At 40.0% G+C, this 20,698-nt stretch overlaps 1 protein-coding gene across 3 annotated transcripts; it reads right to left on the reverse strand.

The window, feature by feature from the left end:
* Positions 1 to 1,546: 1,546 nt before the first annotated feature.
* On the reverse strand, positions 1,547 to 20,650 carry LRRC34 (leucine rich repeat containing 34). 3 transcript variants are annotated; one of them, XM_025913892.2, is made up of 11 exons: positions 20,520 to 20,650; positions 15,615 to 15,735; positions 14,987 to 15,105; positions 14,822 to 14,886; positions 13,710 to 13,793; positions 10,154 to 10,282; positions 8,333 to 8,428; positions 5,216 to 5,370; positions 4,674 to 4,829; positions 3,338 to 3,464; positions 1,547 to 1,895 (listed from the first exon to the last, which is right to left on the reverse strand). In XM_025913892.2, the coding sequence occupies exons 1-11, from the start codon at positions 20,620 to 20,622 to the stop codon at positions 1,692 to 1,694; spliced, it is 1,359 nt and encodes a 452-aa protein (XP_025769677.1). In that variant the 5' UTR covers positions 20,623 to 20,650; the 3' UTR covers positions 1,547 to 1,691. The 3 variants fall into 3 exon arrangements, with proteins under 3 accessions (XP_025769677.1, XP_086530814.1, XP_086530815.1); XM_086674688.1 differs by lacking the exon at positions 15,615 to 15,735 and adding an exon at positions 19,902 to 19,979 and having other exon boundaries at positions 20,520 to 20,627; XM_086674689.1 differs by lacking the exon at positions 15,615 to 15,735 and having other exon boundaries at positions 20,520 to 20,606.
* Positions 20,651 to 20,698: the final 48 nt, after the last annotated feature.

Below are 20,698 nucleotides of genomic sequence, written 5' to 3' on the forward strand. Positions count from 1 at the left end.
GGTCCCTTAACTTATTCTCATGTATTACTTTTTCTTTTTGCTGTTCAGCTTTGGTGTTTTCCATTATCCTGTCTTCCAGATCACTGATCAGATCTGTATCCTCTACTCCACTGATTTCCTGTAGCCCATTTTTTTATTTTAGTTATTGTCTATCTCCGACTAGTTTTTAAATTTTATATCTCAGTGTTGAAGTTCTCCCTGAGTTCATCCATTCTTCTCTCAAGTCTGGTGTCTTTATGGCCATTACCTTGAACTCCTTATCAGGCATATTGCTTACCTGTTTCATTAGCTCTTATTTTGTGGTTTTGCCTTCTTTCATTTGAGACCTATTCCTGTCTCCTCATCTTGTCTGTTTCTGTGAATTAATTAGGTCAGCTCCTTCTCTTAGGTCTAGAAAGTAGTGTCCTTGTGTAGAAAGGGTCCTATGGTTCCCTGTAGCACAGTCCTCCCTGGGCACCAGAACCTGTTGTGGTTGATATGTGACTAATGCCGGCATGCTGGTTGGTGATGCTAGCCCTCTACGCAGCTGACTACAGTGATTATCCTCTAGTGTTGAGGATACACTGGTGGGCAGCGCTTATCCCCTGCACGACTAATAAGCCCTGCTTCAGCCTCTGCAGTGTGGACAGCCTATCTGCAGTGATCTGCTTTGCTTGCTGTGGGCTTACTGGTGGTTCGGGCTTGCTTCCTATGTGGCTGGCTCTGAGACCTGGTTGTAGCAGCTGTGGGTTTGCTGGTAGGCAGGGCTAGCCTGTAGCCCAGCTGTCTATAGTGAGCCTCTGTGACTGCTGCAGACACATCGACGGGTAGGGCTTTCTCAAACCTCTATAGCTAGCTGAGAAGTGCAGCTACAGCAACTGCAGGCGCACTGGTGTGTGGGGTTAGCTCCCTCCTCTCCAGAGCAAGAGTTGCTTTGGAGGGGTGCCTGCTGGCATGGGCAGTTTGGAGAGGGCAGGGCACACCATGCTAGGAAGGTAGGTTGAGAATGTCAGAACTGGCTTCCATAAGTGTTCGCCTGTCTAAGCTGGGAGGGGGCAGGGAAACTGGCAGCCACCAGCACTTTCCTTCCTGGAGAAAGCTACTAGATTTCCTGTCGATTCCTGCCCCTCCTGTATACATCCTCAAATGAGGCAACAAATCTCCCTCACATACACCCCAGGCACTTTTCAAACTGCTTTTTAGTTATTTAGTGTATTGGTTTTTAGAGGGTGGAGCCTTGGTTTCCTATAGCCTTCCAGCTCTCCTGGAGTTAAGCCCCACTGATGTTCAAAACCAGACAGTATGGAGACTGGTCTTCCCAGTGCAAGTCCCCAGGGCCATTGGTGCCCAGTGTGGGTCGCTTCTCCTTGCCTGTGATGTCCTTCCCCTTTGTGGCTAGTCACTCCAGGGGTTTAGCTGTGGAAGATCTGTTCTGCCAGGCTTCAGGTTGTTTGCAGAGTGGAGCAGTTGCCTTGATATATCCGTGGGATGAGGTGAATTCAGGGTTCTCCTGCTCTATCATCTTTGCTCTCCTGTAAAATTTCTTCTAAAAAATTATATTACTCAGTTTTTCCACAGTGGACAGTTAAAGTTTAATATATCTTTTACACATTTCAAGAAGTAGCTTGTTCTAATTTATGAACGAAAACTGTAGTAGGCCATAAAATATTAACATAAGGCAAATATGTGAAAATTATTTTAGAGTTTGTTTTTTATAGATCTGGACCTACTGGTACAAGAATAGAACCTGCATTAGATGACTGACTGCAAGCTTCTCCATAAGTTGGCCTCCAGTAATAATGCTTTTTAAGGCCATTGGAGACTTCTGCAAGATACACATGTCCATCCACCACAAATGGCTCCACATCTGTATTGTCTGGTTTTAGACGGCCTGTTTGAATTAAGTCTGAATATGCCTGTGATTTTTAAAAAAAGAACAAACTATCATTAATAAAATAGGTTGTTCATTTATCGTAATTAAATTTCTATATTCAAATTAGCTGAACTGATTTTCAGTTTAAAATATTTTGAGTAAATTACTGAATTTTATTATTTTCCACATATAGATTTTTGTTCACTTAATTTCACAATGAAATTAGAATCTTGCAAAATTTATTTCTAAGCTTTAAGGTATTTTTTGTCATTTTATGACTTCCAGAATTAACAATTCTCACTGTTACTGATTTTGTGGGCCAAAAGGTCCCATGGTCAAAATTCCTACAGGGGATCATAAATGAGGGACATAAGGAGTTGTATATGCCCTTGAAAATTTGATGACCAGGGACCCGTTTCTCAGAAAAATAATCAGATTTTGGCATCCAACTCTCTGGAGTTCATAAACTCCCTGAAGCTCATTTATAGTCTGAGGCTAAGAGACCATTTCCATATTATTAGATGGTGGCCTGGCTGGTAGCCCCATTCTTTTTTCATTGTAGAATTTTCTTTGTTTATCTCATGCATCATTGGTACGTATGTAAGATCACACAAACATGTTAAGCTGGCTTGTCAGTAAGATTGTGTACAGAGATAGGCAGAAATGTAGACAGTGAAAGAAAACTTCAGTTGCTTTCTGCTTTATTCCAAGCTCACCTTAGTTTCTAGTGTGTAGAATATGTTTTTCTAAAATCAAGATTTAAATAGTATGTCTTATTACTCATTTTGGTGGTAGTTTTGGATAGCCTTTTTGCAAATTGAGATTTTTAGCATCTTCTTTCCAAATCAAAACTATTTGTTACTATGCTTTTTGTTTTGAAAGTAGTATCAAGGGCTGTATTTGCATAAGCAACTGTAGGTCTCCAAAACCATGTCTTGGTTTAATTATTGGGCAGCAGATTAGAGACTGTGCTGCATCAAATTTAGAATAAATCAACAATTGTGATTTTTAAAATGTTTTAACTTTGGAGGAGTTGGGACTGTGTCATTCGTTGATTTTTATATTAATATGTAGTATCTGAGATATTTTGCTATTTCAACCACAGAACTTTGCAGTCATTTTTAGGGTTTATTTTTAAATGTATCAGAACTGCAGTGTCTTACTATATTTTGTAATCATTCTTTTAATATTTATTTTTGAGAGACCAAGCAAGTGAGCAGGGGAAGGAGAGAGGGAGAGAGGGAGAGAGAGAATCCCAAGCAGGCTCCACTCTGGCAGTGCAGAGCCTGACACAGGGCTCCAACTCAACAAACTGAGATCATGACCTGAGCTGAAATCAAGAGTCAGACGCTTAACCCACTGAGCCACCCAGGTGCCCCAATATGTTACAATCATTTCTAAGGCCACCTGTAAATGTCTGTTATAGAGAAGACCCCAGAAAAAGCCTTCAGTGAAGAAGAAGAAAGAAAACAAAACAAAACATACCACACATGTAGCTTCATCAAATTTGTTTCCCCAAATGTAGACATTAGAGAGTATGTGGTTTGTTTTCATGGACTGTGAAAGTGCAACAAGTCCTTCTCCCTTTATGTTGTTGTTGACTACTGACAACCTAGGGAGAAACAAGAAGTAATAACCCTGGAAACCAGTAAATACTTTCACAAAGAAGATGCATAAGTTAGCCAACAACATTTATTACATTTCTTTCTAAGTTTTTTTTTTTTTTTTTTAATTTTTTTTTCAACGTTTATTTATTTTTTTTGGGACAGAGAGAGACAGAGCATGAACGGGGGAGGGGCAGAGAGAGAGGGAGACACAGAATCGGAAACAGGCTCCAGGCTCTGAGCCATCAGCCCAAAGCCTGACGCGGGGCTCGAACTCCCAGACCGCGAGATCGTGACCTGGTTGAAGTCAGACGCTTAACCGACTGCGCCACCCAGGCGCCCCTCTAAGTTTGTTATTTTAAGAGAGGGGGAGATAGAGGATCCGAAGTAGGCTCTGCACTTATAGCAGAGAGCTCGATGCAGGGCTCAAACTCACAAAGCCTGACATCATGACCTGAGCCGAACTTGGTCACTTACCCCACTGAGCCACCCAGGCACCCTTGTTGAATTTTATGCTGTAAAATCTTGGCATTACTCTTCAGCGTCTGATGTAATCCTAAAATCCAAGAAACTTAGTTCTCTAATTGGATGCTTCATGTACCTAGTAGAGCTACCTACATTTTAGAAATCAGTAGGCTGTTTTAGATCATTCAGTAAATGTTTGGGGTGGATTACAAATACGCCCTTCAGGATTAAGTCATCCAAGTAGTATTTTTTTTATTTTTTAAGTCTTGGTCATATTGAATGATTGTGATTTTTCTATAGAATTCAGGGTAAATACTATAGGCAGTAAGAATTCTCTCAGTCTTGATCATAATTAGAATCAATATAATTTTTAATAGACATTACTTTTGGGGATGCCTGGGTGGCTCAGTCAGTTAAGTGGCCGACTTTGGCTCAGATCATGATCTCGTGGTTCGTGAGTTCGAGCCCCACGTCAGACTCTGTGCTGACAGCTCAGAGCCTGGAGCCTGCTTCAGATTTGTGTCTCCCTCTCCCTCTGCCCCCTCCCCTGCTCACACTCTGTGTGTCTCTCTCTCTCTCAAAAATAAACATTAAAAAAAAAAGATTACTTTTGAAAAAGAAATTGAAATGTTTAATATGTCAGTTTAGAAACTATTTTTATATTTCATCATGCATCTTGAGTTAAAGGGCTTGAGGTTAGTGTTTTAAAGGTTTAAATTTGTTATTTTGATTAAATATATAGCGATACTAACGCTTTAAGACTCCTGTTGTGTGAAGCAAGAGTTTCACTGAGATACTTTGCTCCTACATCTTCTATTCTGTTAAAAGAAAGATCTATTACTTCCAGAGTAGTATTGCTTTTCAGTACGTCAGCCAAACACACCATTCCATCACGAGTTATTTTATTGCTGGGAAAGGAAAAATACGTGTTACATTTGAAAATATGAAGTATTCTTCTTTTATTCATAGAGATTAACAGGCCTCAGAATTGTTATATAGAACAGTACTTTCTCGTTCACTAAAAGATTTTAATCACTCAATTTCCCAAAAAGTTAATGAAAATTTGCTATAAAATGTTACTTTCATTCTGGATTACTCGTGATTAAATTGCTCATTCACGTTGTAGGAGATACAATATCAGTATAAGCTAAATACTAAGACTTAGGATAAAAAGCTGACAACAATGGTTGCATTTTCTGATCTTTGGAATTAGTATCTAACAGCGTGTCCTATGTACTGTAAATGTTTACATAGATTATTCCCAGGACTTCTGGATTAATGTATTATCACTTACCAGCTCACATCAAGGTAGCGTAGGCTTCTGTTCAGATACAGTGCATCGCATAATTGTTTTATTCCACAGTTTTTCATATTATGCTTACACATGTGTAGTGCAACAAGGCAGTGATTTTCTTTCAACATGTGGCCTAGATGAACTGTGGACTCTTCCTAAAAATAGGTAAAATCTTTTTCTAAAATACAATTTTGAAGCTGTACCTGTTTATTCCAAACATATGCTAAGTTATTTAAATTAGCTTTTAAAAAATATCAAGACTATTCTGTAATTTTGTTTTGGCTTGGCTTTTAAGAAAAATCATTTTTGCCACAAATGATACCTTATTTTAAAAATAGACAGTAGGCACTTGCAAGGTACAGTGACTAAGTGATGTAAAAGAGGCTGGTTTTAAAAAGGCATAATCCTAAACAATCATTCCAGGTGGGGGAAAAAAAAAAACTGGTCCCATGACATATTGAGCATATTAAGCCCCCTTATTGTTGTCCTCTCGGTCTCTAAATTTTTCTTACACCCTCCATATGTTCCTGAACTTTTCTCTTGATTCCTACTCTTCATAGTCTTTAGACAAAATACACATTTCCCAATGTTGATTCTTTTAAAAACACTCATTAATCCTGTGATATCTAGTTCTTCCCTTTTATAATCATCCCAAATTTCTAAATATGTTTTACTCTTCTAGTCACTGGAAGACTTAATTTTTAATTCCAAAATCTAGCTGCTTCCAGGCAAAAGGTATATAGCCTCAATGAGGATTTGAATACCAAGCACTTTAAATTTTTAAGAGTCAGAGTCTTGAAATGAATGGGTCAGTATTTTATGGTAAGTCCTCTTGCTTGATTGCTGTATTTATAAGAAGTTTTACAGTCATTGGAAATGCTGAATACAAACATGGATAACTATGCTCAAATTACGTACTTCTACATAATACTCTGAGAAAAACCTACTTTGAGAAAAACTTTAAAAGTTACACGAGACCACGTGGCAATAGCAGATAGTACATGAGTTTTATAATAAAAGTATATGAGCTTTATAATAAAACTGTCCAGGGGTGCCTGGGTGGCTCAGTCGATAAAGTGTCTGACTCTTGATTTCGGCTCAGGTCACGATCTCACAGTTCATGAGTTCAAACCCCACAACGGGCTCTCTGAATACAGTGCAGAGCCCGCTTGGGATCTCTCTCTCCCTCTCTCTCTGCCCCTTCCCTGTTTGCGTGCGCTCTCTTGCTCTCAAAATACCCTTAAATCTGTCCAGATACTTGCATTATACTAGCTGTAGGACTTTGAGCAAATTATTTCATCTAGCTGAGTCTCAGTTTCCTTTCCTGTAGAACAGATAAAATTCTACTTCCCTCAGAGAATTAAATTAACAAAAAAGTACATGGCCCCAAATAAGTGTTCTATAGAACATTGCAAAGCATTTATTATTATTCAGTGTTCTGTAATCCTGTATCTTATTTAAATTATTGATGGGGCGCCTGGGTGGCGCAGTCGGTTAAGCGTCCGACTTCAGCCAGGTCACGATCTCGCGGTCCGTGAGTTCGAGCCCCGCGTCAGGCCCTGGGCTGATGGCTCGGAGCCTGGAGCCTGTTTCCGATTCTGTGTCTCCCTCTCTCTCTGCCCCTCCCCCATTCATGCTCTGTCTCTGTCCCAAAAATAAATAAAAAACGTTGAAAAAAAAAAATTCTGAAATAGATACACCCAAAGGAAGCTATAGTTTCGGATCTTAACAAATGCAAACTGATCACTTATGGGGCCAAATATTGCTCTGCATGGTGCCTGAAACAGAGGACATGATACATATTTGTGTTTTATGCTTTGCATTTTTTTTTAGGTCAAGAAATTCGGTCGAGTGACCACCCTTATTAAGGGACGGAACTAGAATCAGAAATAGTAAAGAGTTTTTAGGTCAATGCGCTGAGTTTGACAATTTGCCTAAGATGATGCCTGGCATCAGTATCTTTCCAAGCTCCCCAGATAAATGGAATTCATTAAATGGAACAGGTTTGCAGGCTTATGTTTGGGAACAGCACAGTATGAGGAAGCACATGAGGATTCTACTCTACGGCCACTGAAGAAACTAGTGCTCACAGGGAGAGAGAGGGTGGTGGCTGCCTTAGGAATAGAAAGCAGGCTAGAGTTTACCTGACTGGCTAAACTCTCAGCACCAGGCTGAGAGCAAGGGCTTGGACCTGAAAAAGGCCTTTGGGCTTTTCATAATTCTCAGATTTGGGAATGACAACACTTGACACAAGAGGAATCGTGCTTCTGATGTGATTTCATATAGTTTAACACACTTATTTCTTTGAGGCTTTAATCCAGAAAATTTTGATTTAGCCTTCATATGTCACATCCTCAATCTGAGAACCTTCTCTGCCACTTCTAAAAGAATGTTAAAGGAATAAGGAGAAGCCTTGACAGCAGGTACCGTGTTTTCCCTCATCTTGTCTCCAGTAGGTAGCTTACCTATAGGATCAAGTCCAGACTTCCCAGGCTGCTATTCACTCACATTCTGCCATTATTACTCATAATTTCAAAAGTGGTTTAGTGATACCAATAGACAACAATTTACACTGAGCTTTTATAATCCAGCCTTTAAAACTTGAATCATTTGGGGGCACCTGGGTGGCTCAGTAGGTTAAGCATCCGGCTTCAGCTTAGGTCATGATCTCACGGTTTGTGGGTGAGATCACACATGGGGCTCTGTGCTGACAGCTCAGAGCCTGGAACCTGCTTTGGATTGTGTGTCTTCCTCTCTCCCTGCCTCTCTCCCACTTGTTCGTTCTCTCTCTCTCTCTCTCTCTCTCTCAAAAATAAACATTAAAAAAATTAAAAAATAAAATAAAACTTTAATCATTTTTGTCTGAACTACTTTGCCTCTCTACAGGTTTACTCACTGTTAATCTGAGTTTCCAAGAAAAAAAAAGACATGTTTACTGCTTAAATAAGCAACATCTAAAATCATGACTCAGTTTTTCTTCAAGTAAGCTTTTGTTTGTAAATGCAGTTAATTCTAAAAATTTAATGCATTCATGAACCTTGACATGACCTTCAATAAATAGTACCTTCGTTTTATTCACATATAATAATATTAGCTGTCATCACTTTGAATACATACCTGTTCACCATACAGTATAGGTCGGTTTAGGTTTATTCCCTTAATTGTTTGGTTTTGAGTTAGGACTGTAGCAAATGCTATCACACTTTGCATTCCCTAAAAACAATAAATTCATTAAGGAAACTGACAACATATTTAACGTCCCTATTTCAAAATCAGTAATCTGGATTCAGTTAAATAAATTTTATTTTGAATTGTAAACCTTGTGTGGTCAAATTCAGAAATGAATGATCACTGTGTTCTTTTCTCCCTGGCCTAAAATCTGTAACATGATGGGGAGTTCTGAAAGTTTCACAGTCCATTTCCTAGGATGTTTACCTCCAGGTTTGCTCCTAAGTCCTCAGGGTACTGTGTGTTGCAGACAGACCTCAGATACATAGATACACACGTGGGTCCCAGCTAGTACTCTGCACTACTGAGAACACTGCAAGTTTTATGCATACTTGAACCCTCTGTGTGAGTTGTGGCAAAGATTTACTAATCCATTTTTCACAGCTTCCACAGGCCTCCCTCTTTACCTTATTGGAAGGGCCTAATTCTTCCCCATTTCTGTGATGGACACCACCGACCACACCGGGTGTTACACCAGAAAACCTGGGCTTCCTTGCACTCTGCCACTCCACTCACCCTCCCATCCAATTAATCAGTAAGTCTTAAGAGATTCTGTCTCCAAAAGATGTCTCAAATTAGCCCATCTGGGTGCCACCACCCCAACCCCAGTCCTTATCGTCACCTGGACTACTGTAGTAACTTCCTAAATGGTCTGTGAGCTTCCTCTGTCACTCTCTAATTCCCCAACAGAGAAACCAGAGATCTTTTTAAAGGACCAATCAGATAACGTCACTTCTCAAAGCCTTTCCATGACACATATTTATAGCAATCCCCTCTTCCCCTGATGTATGACCTGCAACCCATACAACATTGCTGGATCTGGCCTCTGCAAACCTCCACCTTCATTTTGAGATACTCTTAACTCCCTCATCCACTCTGGCTTTTGAGTTCTTAAAACCTGCGGAGTCAGTATTTCATTACTCCTGTACCTCTCATGATTTTTGCTATATTTGGGTGTCAGTTTTATTATTTACTTAATAGTTTTCCATTAAATCAATTCACTTTTTCCATCTTATTTTAAAACTGTCACTACTATAAATGGAAAACCTTAAAATAAGTAAATTCCTCAAAATAAGCATTTGTAAAAATAAATACATTAGTATTAAAATCGCCTCAGTCTGTATTAGTAATGCCACCCATACAACACTTGGGGCAGCACTATCTTAGAGTCTGTATGTGTTGGACCCCTGACTTGAATGTTCTGCCATGGATGCTTTCCAAGGCAGTTTTTCCTCATCCTTCATGACCAGTGTTACCTCCTCAGATATTAGAAACTACCCTATCCTGAAGATTACCTCCTACTTGGCAATCTTTGTAGCACTTTTCTCTTTATTGATGTTTTCCCAACTGGAATATAAGCTTTCTAATGAAGTAGCATTTTTTTTTAATAAGAAACAACAATAACAACAAAACACCACAATCTTTTTTCTCAAAAGATCCCATATAGGTTAAGAAGGGTTATAGATGGAAGCTTAGGAAGAATTTTATTCTAAGTATTCCTCTATAATAAGTACAATCTGATTTTATTAATAGCACTATTATGCCTAATAGTATATAAAAAAAAAAAAAAACTTTTTCTCTGATATTAGGGGAAAGCTTAATCATTCCTAAGATGGTCATTTAGCTGGTCTCTTTAACAATTACCTATCCTGGTTTCCAGGGAGAATGACGCAGTACCTAGGCAATATTTCTTATAACCATTTTACTCACCAGATCACAGTCACCCAGATCTAATTTTTCTAAGGATGAATTAATTTGCAGCATTGCAGCAAAAAACATTCCACCTTTATTTTCAATCTTGTTTCCAGTCATTCTTAGGTATTTCAGAGTTGTATTCTTCTGAAAAGGAAAAGAACCAAAACTTTGTTAAATTTTAGTCCACAGAATTCTTGTTTGATTACGTGAGTTAGGAGACTATATTACTATCTGTAGACTCCTCAGTTTTTCATGAAGACAGAAGAGGATACACTCCTTAAAGGTACCATTCAGCTACTCATAACATAAAAATCTAGCTTAATTTTTTAGTGGAGAGAATGCCCAGGAAACAGATGCCCAAAAATGCCCAGGAAACAGATGCCCAAAAATGCCCAGCAAATGAAGCAGATTTTAATAAATTTTCCTTTCACTGGGAAATCTATAAGTTTGTTTTCTAACAAAATTATGCCACTTTTTTTTGAGGTGAAATTCACATAACCCAAAGTTAACCATTTTAAAGTGTACAATTCACTGGCTTTTAATAAATTCACAGTGTTATACAGCCATCACATAGCTAGTTCCAAAGTATTTTTATTACCTCCTCAAAAGGAGACACTATACCCATTAAGTACTCATTCCAAATTTCCCTGTATCACTTCTAAAGGAATATAATTTCTCAAACATTTGCAAAGTTTAACTCCTCTCATCCCACTCTTTTGATAATTCTTTCACAAATAAAACTACAGACATTTCAATATGCTGATGAGTAAATATCAGAAGACATGTAAGTGCAAATAGTTATCTTTAAAGTTAATCCAAACCCCTTAAGAGCAGGAAGAAGGCAAGGAGGTCTACTGTTAACACTTCTATTTAATATTGTACTGGGGATTCTAGACCAAGCAATTAGGCAAGGAAAAGAAACAAAAAAGGCATCCAGATTGGAAAAGAAGTAAAACCATCTCTGCATATAATGTGATCTTATTTATGGAAAATCCAAAGGAATCCACCAAAAAAGCTGTTAGAACTAGTGAGTTCAGTGAGACTGCAGGGCAAAAGACCAATTTGTGTGTGTGTGTGTGTGTGTGTGTGTGTGTGTGTGTGTATTTTTAATCGTATTTCTACACACTAGCAATGAACAACCCAAAACTGAAATTAAGGTTATCCCATTTACAATAGCATCAAAAAGAATAAAACGTTAGGAATAAATTTAGCAAAAGCAAGACTTGTACGTTAAAAACAAAGCACTGTTGAAGGAAATGAAAAACCTAAATAAATGGAAACCCTTCCCATGTTCGTGGATCAGAAGACTTAATACTGTTAAGATGGCAATACTCCCCAAACTGATCTAAAGACTGAAAGCAATTCCTCTCAAAAATCCTTGTTTTTCTTGCAGAACTTGATAAACTGATCTTAAATTTCGTACGGAAATGCAAGGGACCAGCACATCTTGAAACAGAAAGGACCCATGCTTCTTGACTTCAGAACTGGCTACAAACTACAGTAATCAAGATAGTGTGGGACTGGCATAAGGATCAAAATACAGGTTAATAGAATGAAGAATAGAGAAATAAGCCATTTATAATCGATCGAGAAAATTAATGGGGAAGAACAGTCTTAAATAGTATTGGGACAACTGGATATCCACATGCAGAAGAATGAGGTTAGACTCCCACCTCACATCATATACAAAAATTGACTCAAGATGGATCAAATAACTAAATGAAAGAGCTAAAACAAAACTGTTAGAAGAATACGCAAGTGTAAATCTTCATGACTTCGAGTTAAGCAAAGCCTTCTTAGATATAACAACAAAAGCACAAACAACAAAAGAAAAAATAAATCGAACTTTATCAAAATTAAATAATTTTGTGCTTCAAAGGACAGACACCATTAAGGAAGTGAAAAGGCAACCTAAACTACAGAATGAGAGAAAACATTTGCAACTCATGTATCTGATAAGGGACTTACATCCAGAACATGTAAAGAACTCTCACAGTTTATAAATTTTTTTTTTTTAACGTTTCAGACAGAGAGAGACAGAGCATGAACGGGGGAGGGGCAGAGAGAGAGGGAGACACAGAATCGGAAGCAGGCTCCAGGCTCTGAGCCATCAGCCCAGAGCCCGACGCGGGGCTCGAACTCACGGACCGCGATATCGTGACCTGAGCTGAAGTCGGATGCTCAACCGACTGAGCCACCCAGGCGCCCCAGAACTCTCACAGTTTAAAAAGACAACTAAAAACCATTTAAAAATGGGCACCGAATAGACGTTTCTCCAAAGAATGGCACATGCAAAGATGTTCAACATCATTATTTATGAGGGAAATGCGAATCAAAACCACAAAACCTCTTCATATCCACCAGGATGGCTAAAATCAAGACAGTAACAAGTGCTGGTGAGGATGTAGAGAAATTAAAACACTCCACATTGCTGGTAGAATCATAAAAAGGGACAGCCACTTTGGAAAACAGTTTGGCAGTTTCTCAAGATGTTGAACACCATTACCAAATGATCTAGCAGTTTCACTCCTAGGTATATACCCAAGAAAATGGAAAACCTATGCACACAAAAATGTGCAAATATTCACATTATTATATATAATTCACATTATTATAGACAAAAAGTGGAAACCCAAATGTCCTTTAACTGATAGATGAACAAAATAGGATATATCCAAATCACGGAATATTATTGGGCAATAAGAAGGAATGAAGTATGTTACAATATGGATGAACACTCACTGGGGAGTGAAAGAAACATGGAGAAGGGTTGCTAATGGCTTTGCGGCATCTTTGGGGGATGAAAAGTTCTAAAAATAGGCAGTGATGGTTGCACAATTCTGAATACACAAAGACCCACAGAGCTGAACACCTTAAAGGTAAATTTTTATGGAAAAAAAATTTTTTTTTTTTTTTTTTTTAAATTTTTTTTTTTCAATGTTTTTATTTATTTTTGGGACAGAGAGAGACAGAGCATGAACGGGGGAGGGGCAGAGAGAGAGGGAGACACGGAATCGGAAACAGGCTCCAGGCTCCGAGCCATCAGCCCAGAGCCTGACGCAGGGCTCGAACTCACGGACCGCGAGATCGTGACCTGGCTGAAGTCGGACGCTCAACCGACTGCGCCACCCAGGCGCCCCTGGAAAAAAATTTTTATGTATGTGAATTATACCTCAATAGAGCTGTTTATTTTTAGGGGTACCTGGGTGGCTCAGTCAGTTAAGTGTCTGATTCTTAGTTTTGGCTCAGGTCATGATCTCACGGTTCATGGGTTTGATCCCCACATCGGGCTCTATGCTGGCAATGTGGAGCCTGCTTGGGATTCTCTCTCTTTCCCTTCCTCTTTGTCCCTCCCCTGCTCACTCACTCTCTCAAAATACATAAATAATCATTTTTTTTAACTGAGTTCAAAAGTGCTTGTAATATTACATTTTAATACATCGAAGTGCAATATAAGTACACATTTGCATAATAATGTAAGTTCACAGTGATATTTTATTATGTTGATTACAAGCTATCAGAAGTTAAAATTCCCAAAGAAAATGTTGGTTTAAGGTATATAAATGCTTACATGTAGTGCTTTAGCAATCAATTCTCCACCTTCGGGCCCAATATCATTAAACATAAGATTTAAATAAATGAGTTTATGTTGTTTCTATAATAAGGAGAGAAAAGAAACTATTATTAGGAATGCAATTATTAGGAAACAAATCAATCTAGGAGCTGCTTTATTTAAATAAAAGTATTCACCTCCAAAGAAAATCTTTGCAACATAGAAAATCTGTAAGTCCAGCAAAAGAAACTACCATTAAGGGCCGGGGGAGGGGGTGGAGATTACCATTCTCATTTAAACATAACTGCAATATAAATGAAAGAAAACGACCACATTCTTTTTTGATCAGTGATTCAAAGTATGAATGTGCTTGCAAAGTATGAGTGTACAAGTTTGCAAAAGAGGACTCAGGAGCTCTAGGTACCAGTAGTCTACTGATAAATACACAGGTGGGTTTTCAGTGTATTTCAAGTGTTATAAATATAGTGCAAGGTCAGGACCTGGACATTTTGCAAAACTATCACTTTGTGGGTGTGCCACGAGGCTAGGTGGTTTCACTGTAAACAGAACATTTTGATGACTTTTGCAGCATTTTTGTAATTGTTGAGAATAAATTATTTAGTTTATATTCTTTTTTAATCTTCACTCTGTCCTTACGTTGTGTGCTATCTCATGGATAGGAGAATTTTAAAATCACTTTTAAGCTCATTGGAAACATGTTTAGCAGTTGAGATTGGGACAAGTAAGAACTTTAAAAAAGCAAATTCAAGAGAGGTAGTAAGTGATATATGCTGCCTCAAACATTTTAACTGAGAAAACAGACACATACACATATTTGCCAATCGTCTTGAGGTTGGAACAAGGGCTTTTTCTTAAAGTACACCTATCTGATTGGTGGACCACACGTTTTTTGTTTTGTTTTGTTTTGTTGACCACACTGTATTTCTTAAATAAAATGCAACCATAATGCAGCACTTCAGCCTGGGCAGTTCCAAAGTGAAGTCTGTAATAAAGGGTTAACTTAGCAGGCTTAGGGTACTCAAACTCTGCACATTCCAAAGAAAGGACTGGTTCTTAACTGACTCCTGGGAGAAAACAAAAAGAACTGAGAACATGTTGCAGTAAAATACCTGAAGCAGTCTTGCAGCATAGTATGCACCAACATCACTCATGAGGTTATATCTAACATCCAAACCTGGAGAACACGGATGAATAGAGGCAGATATTCCTTATAATGAATAATTAAAATCAGGAAAATGAAAGCAAGAGGCAACGATTCTTAAGGAAGCATATACCATTAATATATGTATTCTTCTTTAAAATTCTGGAAAGAATCCAAAAATCTTCACCTGTTATTCTTTCTACTGGCATTAAGCGACTGTTACCAGGAATGTTTAATGTGATTCCTTCCAATCTGTTAAAATACAAAAAAGAAACCCAGTAAAGAAATAAAAGCACTTTTTCCCTCGTGTGTAAATAGTAACATCATGAATAGCATTTACTGAAACCAAGTGTGTGTCACAATATAGATTTATAGCAAGTAACTTAAGAGGGCTGAATATTCTACAGATTTTACAGACACTTTTATATTATAGAATTTTTCTCACACACACACAAAACAATGTATCTCCACTTGACAGATAATGACATCAAAGACTTAAACGATTTTCATAAATAAATCCAGCCCACAGGAGTTCAGCACAAATCTGGAGCCGAGAGCCACTGGTCTCGTGTTCGTCCCCATATACTCCACTGCCTCTGGGACTAACGCTGTCCATCATTTACCTCTCTAAATCAAAAAGTACGTCCATTTTAAAAAGGATTTGCAAGGGGCTTTAAACAAATCACTCAGTATTCCAGGATTTTCACACAGATGATTATCAGTGAATATTACTTATGTAATCAAGTATTTGTCTTCCTTACCCCTTTTCAATTTCTTCATCCACTTCCTGGAGTAGATGCCATACAAAGGAATTAATTTTCCTGGACTTTTCCATACATAGATTATAATAATCTTCCTGGAGACTGCCAATAATTTCTGGAACTTTTGAAAAAGTAGTGCATTACTCTTCATAATGTGAATTATACCGGGACCTTTCCCCTTCCCTCTATACCTTCCCCCTGCCCCCCCCAAAAAAAAAAAAATTACACTTCTTCCAAAGATACGAATGTGTATGTGAATAGAGTCAGGGGTAAGGAAGAAAAGGAGATGGGATTAAGAGCAAGAGGGGGAAAATAGAAGGAATCGAGGCGAGTGAAAATGCCGTTCGAACTAGAGCCATAGAAGCCCCCACTGAGGGTAGGCAGACACTAACTGGGAAGCAACACAAAGGGAGAACTACAGGCCTGGTAGCTGAGGAAAAGGATATTCATAAAAATTAAATATTTTGTCCAAAACCATACAGCTAATGAGGGCAGAGTATAAAAACTGACTCCAAAGCCTCTTTCCACTCTGCCACCTTAGGTTAGGATGACTCACACTTTCTTATCATGACTTCAGATAAAGACAATTCTATCAGAGAATCTAAACTTTAAAAAGATCTGAAAAATCACCACGTCCCATAGGCTTCTTGGATACCCTCTATACCATGCAGGTTGATGCATCTTTGAATATAGCTGTCAGTTCCTCCTTACACTAAGTGGAGGCCTGGCTCATAGCAGCTCTTCACCTACCCTAGCCTTCCATGTCCTCTATTTTTTTTTTTTTTTAAGTTTATTTTGAGAGAGAAGGAACCAGTGGGGAGGGGCAGAAGCGTGGGGACAGAGGATCCAAAGCAGGCTCTGTGCTGACAGCAGCGAGCCTGATGTGGGACTTGAACCCACAAACTGTGGGATCATGACCTCAGCCCAATTTGGACACTTGAGCCACCCAGACACCCCCTTTTCCTCTTTCTAAAGATTGATTTTGCTCTGTTCAGCCCTTAAAGAAGACTGAAACAAAGCAGGAGTTGAATTCTCTCCTTTGTTACACCTGCTGCTTTCCTTAAAGGTCTTAGTTTTTCATATTAATTTAAAAGGATCTTTTGCCAGACCCACGCCTTCCAGGGTGGAAGCTATGCTGTCACTCTCCTTAGAAGCACATGCCACTATCTTTGTTTTCTGTCCTATCTTTTGTGTAAGTCTCTTGGAAAAAAAAAATCTGTGCTCAGAGATCTCACGACTCAACCAACCTAGTGTCTTCAGAGCCAGCCTCTTTGAGTCTCTGCATCTCAACAGATGTTCTTTGCTGAGATTTCTGCTGAGTAGATTTCTACATTATATGAACCCAAGAGTTTACTAAACAAATTTGCAAAACAAGATTTAAGATGAGGAACGTTGTATTAAAAAGGAAAGCAGTAAACTTTTCTTAACAGTTTTTAAGAATAAGCTTTAAAGGGTCACTTGGGTGGCCCAGTCGGTTGAGCGTCCGACTTCGGCTCAGGTCACGATCTCATGGTCTGTGAGTTCGAGCCCTGCGTCAGGCTCTGTGCTGACAGCTCAGAGCCTGGAGCCTGCTTCGGATTCTGTGCCCTCTCTCTCTGCTCCTCCCCCGTTCATGCTCTGTCTCGGTCTCAAAAATAAATAAAAACATTAAAAAAAAAAAAAAAGAATAAGCTTTAAAGGGGCACTTGGGTGGCTCAGTCGGTTGAACGTGCGACCCCAGCTTGGGTCACAATCTCATGGTTTGTGAGTTCGAGTCCCGTGTTGGGCTCTGTGCTGACAGCTCGGTATTGTCTCCCTCTCTCTGTGCCCCTAACCCACTCACATTCTGTCTCTGTCTCTCCCAAAAATAAATAAACATTAAAAAAAATTTAAATAATAAGTTTTAACAAAAATTAACCTACTTATTCCAGACAACTTAGAAATTTCAGTATAAAAAAAAATAAACATTTATTAGCAATCCCACTGCCAAAGAACCATTATAACAGGCCTGTGGGTATTTCCTCCCAAATGTTTTTCTCACATATGTACTTATTAGCATTTTTAAACAAAATTAGAATATTTCAGTACAGTTCCAGATCTTTTAACATTATGTTGTGAGTTTTCCCATGTCATTCTCTGAAATTTTTTTATGTCAACAGAATTTCCTCTCTTGTGTGTGGATGTACCTAAGAAATCCTTCACTTATTTTAGGAAGTTTTCATGTATTTAAACAACATTTTAGCACATTATCTCCCAAATTGTGCTCTTTAGAATACTAATCTATGAAATGATCAAAGATACTCTGGGGCACCTGGGTGGTGCAGTCAGTTGGGCATCTGACTTTGGCTTAGGTCATGATCTCATGGTTCTTGAGTTCAAGGCCCGCATCAGGCTCACTGCTGTCAGTGCAGAGCCCGCTTGGATCCTCTATCCCCCTCTCCCTGTACCCCTACCCCGCACGCTCTCTTTCAAAAATAAACATTTTTAAAAAAAGATGTTCTAAGTAGAATAGATTTTATTGTCAGATAAGCTTGGGAAGCGCTGTAGTAAACAAAGCTAAACAGACCCCTATCTGTATAACACTTCTCTGGACGTTAAAAACACTCAAGAGCGTAAAGAGTCTTTAAATTATTGAGCCTGGAGAGAAGGGAGAATAAAAATACTCCATCTCCCAGACTTATGTGACCAGGGTTCACATGGAATTCAATCTACAAAATGCTACTTTGGCATTCTCGACAGGAAACATAGCAAACAGATCTCAAACACATTTACTTGTTGGAGCTGCACTCCCACTGGGCTTGTTTCCTCCCTTCTACTACCTCCCTTGTTTTGTTTTTTAAATTTTAACAATTATTTTTGAGAGAGACAGACGGACAGACAACGCGAACGGGGGGAGGGACAGACAGAGAGGGAGACACAGAATCTGAAGCAGGCTCCAGGCTCCGAGCTGTCTGCCCAGAGCCTGACACGGGGCTCGAACTCACAAACCATGAGATCATGACCTGAGCTGAAGTCGGACCCTCGACCAACTGAGCCACCCAGGAGCCCCATCCTTGGTGTTAAAAACAGAAGACTACCGTGAGAATCTCTGAGGCTCAGTGCCTGCCTTCAGCTGGCCACAGCACACCCAGGACATGCAGGAGAAATGCGTCAGGCTTAGAAATCCTGTTTCTTTAAAAGAAGGAGGGAATCTTAAACTATACACTAAATATAGCTAAAGAAAGTTATACGAAAAATTCTTATTACCCGACTGTGGATTTAAAGTGTTTAAAAGTTTCTGGTATATTTTTCTGTTATGCTCTCTTTCATTTAAAATTCACCTAAGTACTGTATGTCAGGATTTTATGGCATCAGTAATTTATTTCCTGTATTCATATTCACAGAAAATAATAAGTCAGAGTTCTAATTGTAAAGCTAAGACTAGGAATACCAGTTACACAAGAAAATGTCAAAGTCTAACCCAAATGTCATTTTTAATCCATGCCAAAGTCTTATATTCCAAATATTTTCCACCTAGGAGCACTTTTTAAAAATTCTATATTAAAAAAAAAAAGTGGGCAGGGGCTCAGTTTGGAGGTGGTCCCCTATGCCCTCCTACACTGGCACCACCCAAGTACTGGGGAAATCCAAGGGTTGGGAGTGAGTCAGAGTAAGTGCCTATCCAGGATCAGCTGTGTGACTTTGAACAAGTACAAGTTATTTAAATTCTCCCATCTTAAACTTCCTCTTATGCTAGAGGCAGAGCTAGATGCCCATCTCACAGATGCAGTAAGGAATAGGTAAAGCTTCTAGCACAGTTCCACATCTACAAGCACACAACCCTTTAAAACAAGCATCCAGGGGCCCCTGAGTGGTCTGACTTAGCTCAGGTTATAACCTCACTACTCATGAGTTCAAGCCCCACATGACCTCTGTGCTGACAGGTCAGAGCCTGGAGCCTGCTTTAGGATTCTGTCTCCCTCTCTCTCTGCCCCTCGCCTGCTCGTTCTCATTCACTCTCTCAAAATTAACATTTAAAAATATATTTAAAAAGACAAACAGGGGCGCCTGGGTGGCGCAGTCGGTTAAGCGTCCGACTTCAGCCAGGTCACGATCTCGCGCTCCGTGAGTTCGAGCCCCGCGTCAGGCTCTGGGCTGATGGCTCAGAACCTGGAGCCTGTTTCCGATTCTGTGTCTCCCTCTCTCTCTGCCCCTCCCCCGTTCATGCTCTGTCTCTCTCTGTCCCAAAAATAATAAACGTTAAAAAAAAAAAAAAATTTAAAAAGACAAACAAAAACAAGCATCCAAAATGGAAACAGTGAGGAATACCTGGGTGGCTGAGTCAGTTAAGCAACCCATTCTTGATTTCTGCTCAGATCATGAGCTCATGGTTCTTGGGTTTGAGCCCTGCAATAGGGGTCCTACTGAGCCTGTTTGGGATTCTCTCTCTCTTTCTCTCTCTCCCCCTTTCTCCCTCTCTGCCCCTCCCCTGCTACGTGCCCTCCCTCAAAAATTAATCTAAAAAAAATGTACAGGATGGCAGGAGGAGGGGTGTGCAGACCATACTCGAGACCCTCTTGCCCACCTAGGCCCCGCTTTCTGGAGCTTGCACACAAAAAAGGGCCCAAGAGGAACACCTACACACCCTTCCCTGAGACGGGAGAGCAAATCAATAGACACACCTCCCCCAGGACAACCTATCAAGTGAAGGGCAGACCCTCGGGGAGGAAGGGGGCGGATCGTGGGGCTCCCCTCCCACCCATATGTGGGGGCCCCCCGAAGTTCTGGCCACAGCTGGGGTTCCCAGGGGTACCCTCCTGCCAAGCCGCCTCAGGCCGGCAGCCTGCTCGGAGGAAAGGGCTGGTGCGAGCAAGCCCGCGGCTGGGGTAGCGCCCCTCACCCGCTCCACCTGGCCAGGCAGGCGCCGAAGGACACCCTATTTCTTACCGCTCCTGTCGGCCGGGGCCCAGGACGTAGTAGGGATTGTAGTGGGAGCGGGAGGGGGAGACGGGGACTTGGCCCGGGCCGCCACCTTCCCACCGCCCCGCATCTCCCTTTCCGCCCCCAGAGCTGTGGTGGAGTTGTCATGACGACCGCGCGCATGCGCCTGCCCAGTCCCGGGCCTC

This window comes from Puma concolor, chromosome C2, assembly GCF_028749965.1.
Source record: "Puma concolor isolate L17-30 chromosome C2, mPumCon1.1.hap2, whole genome shotgun sequence".
NCBI lineage: Eukaryota > Metazoa > Chordata > Mammalia > Carnivora > Felidae > Puma > Puma concolor.

Excerpts from the sequence above, each read along its gene's own strand:
- LRRC34 (XM_025913892.2), bottom strand. The coding sequence starts at position 20,622 with ATGCGGGGCGGTGGGAAGGTGGCGGCCCGGGCCAAGTCCCCGTCTCCC. Across the intron at positions 15,106-15,614 it reads GATGAAGAAATTGAAAAGGG|ATTGGAAGGAATCACATTAA; the intron begins GTAAGGAAGACA and ends GTATTTTAACAG. Across the intron at positions 3,465-4,673 it reads CACAACAGGAGTCTTAAAGC|GTTGTCAGTAGTCAACAACA; the intron begins GTTAGTATCGCT and ends GTTTCTCCCTAG.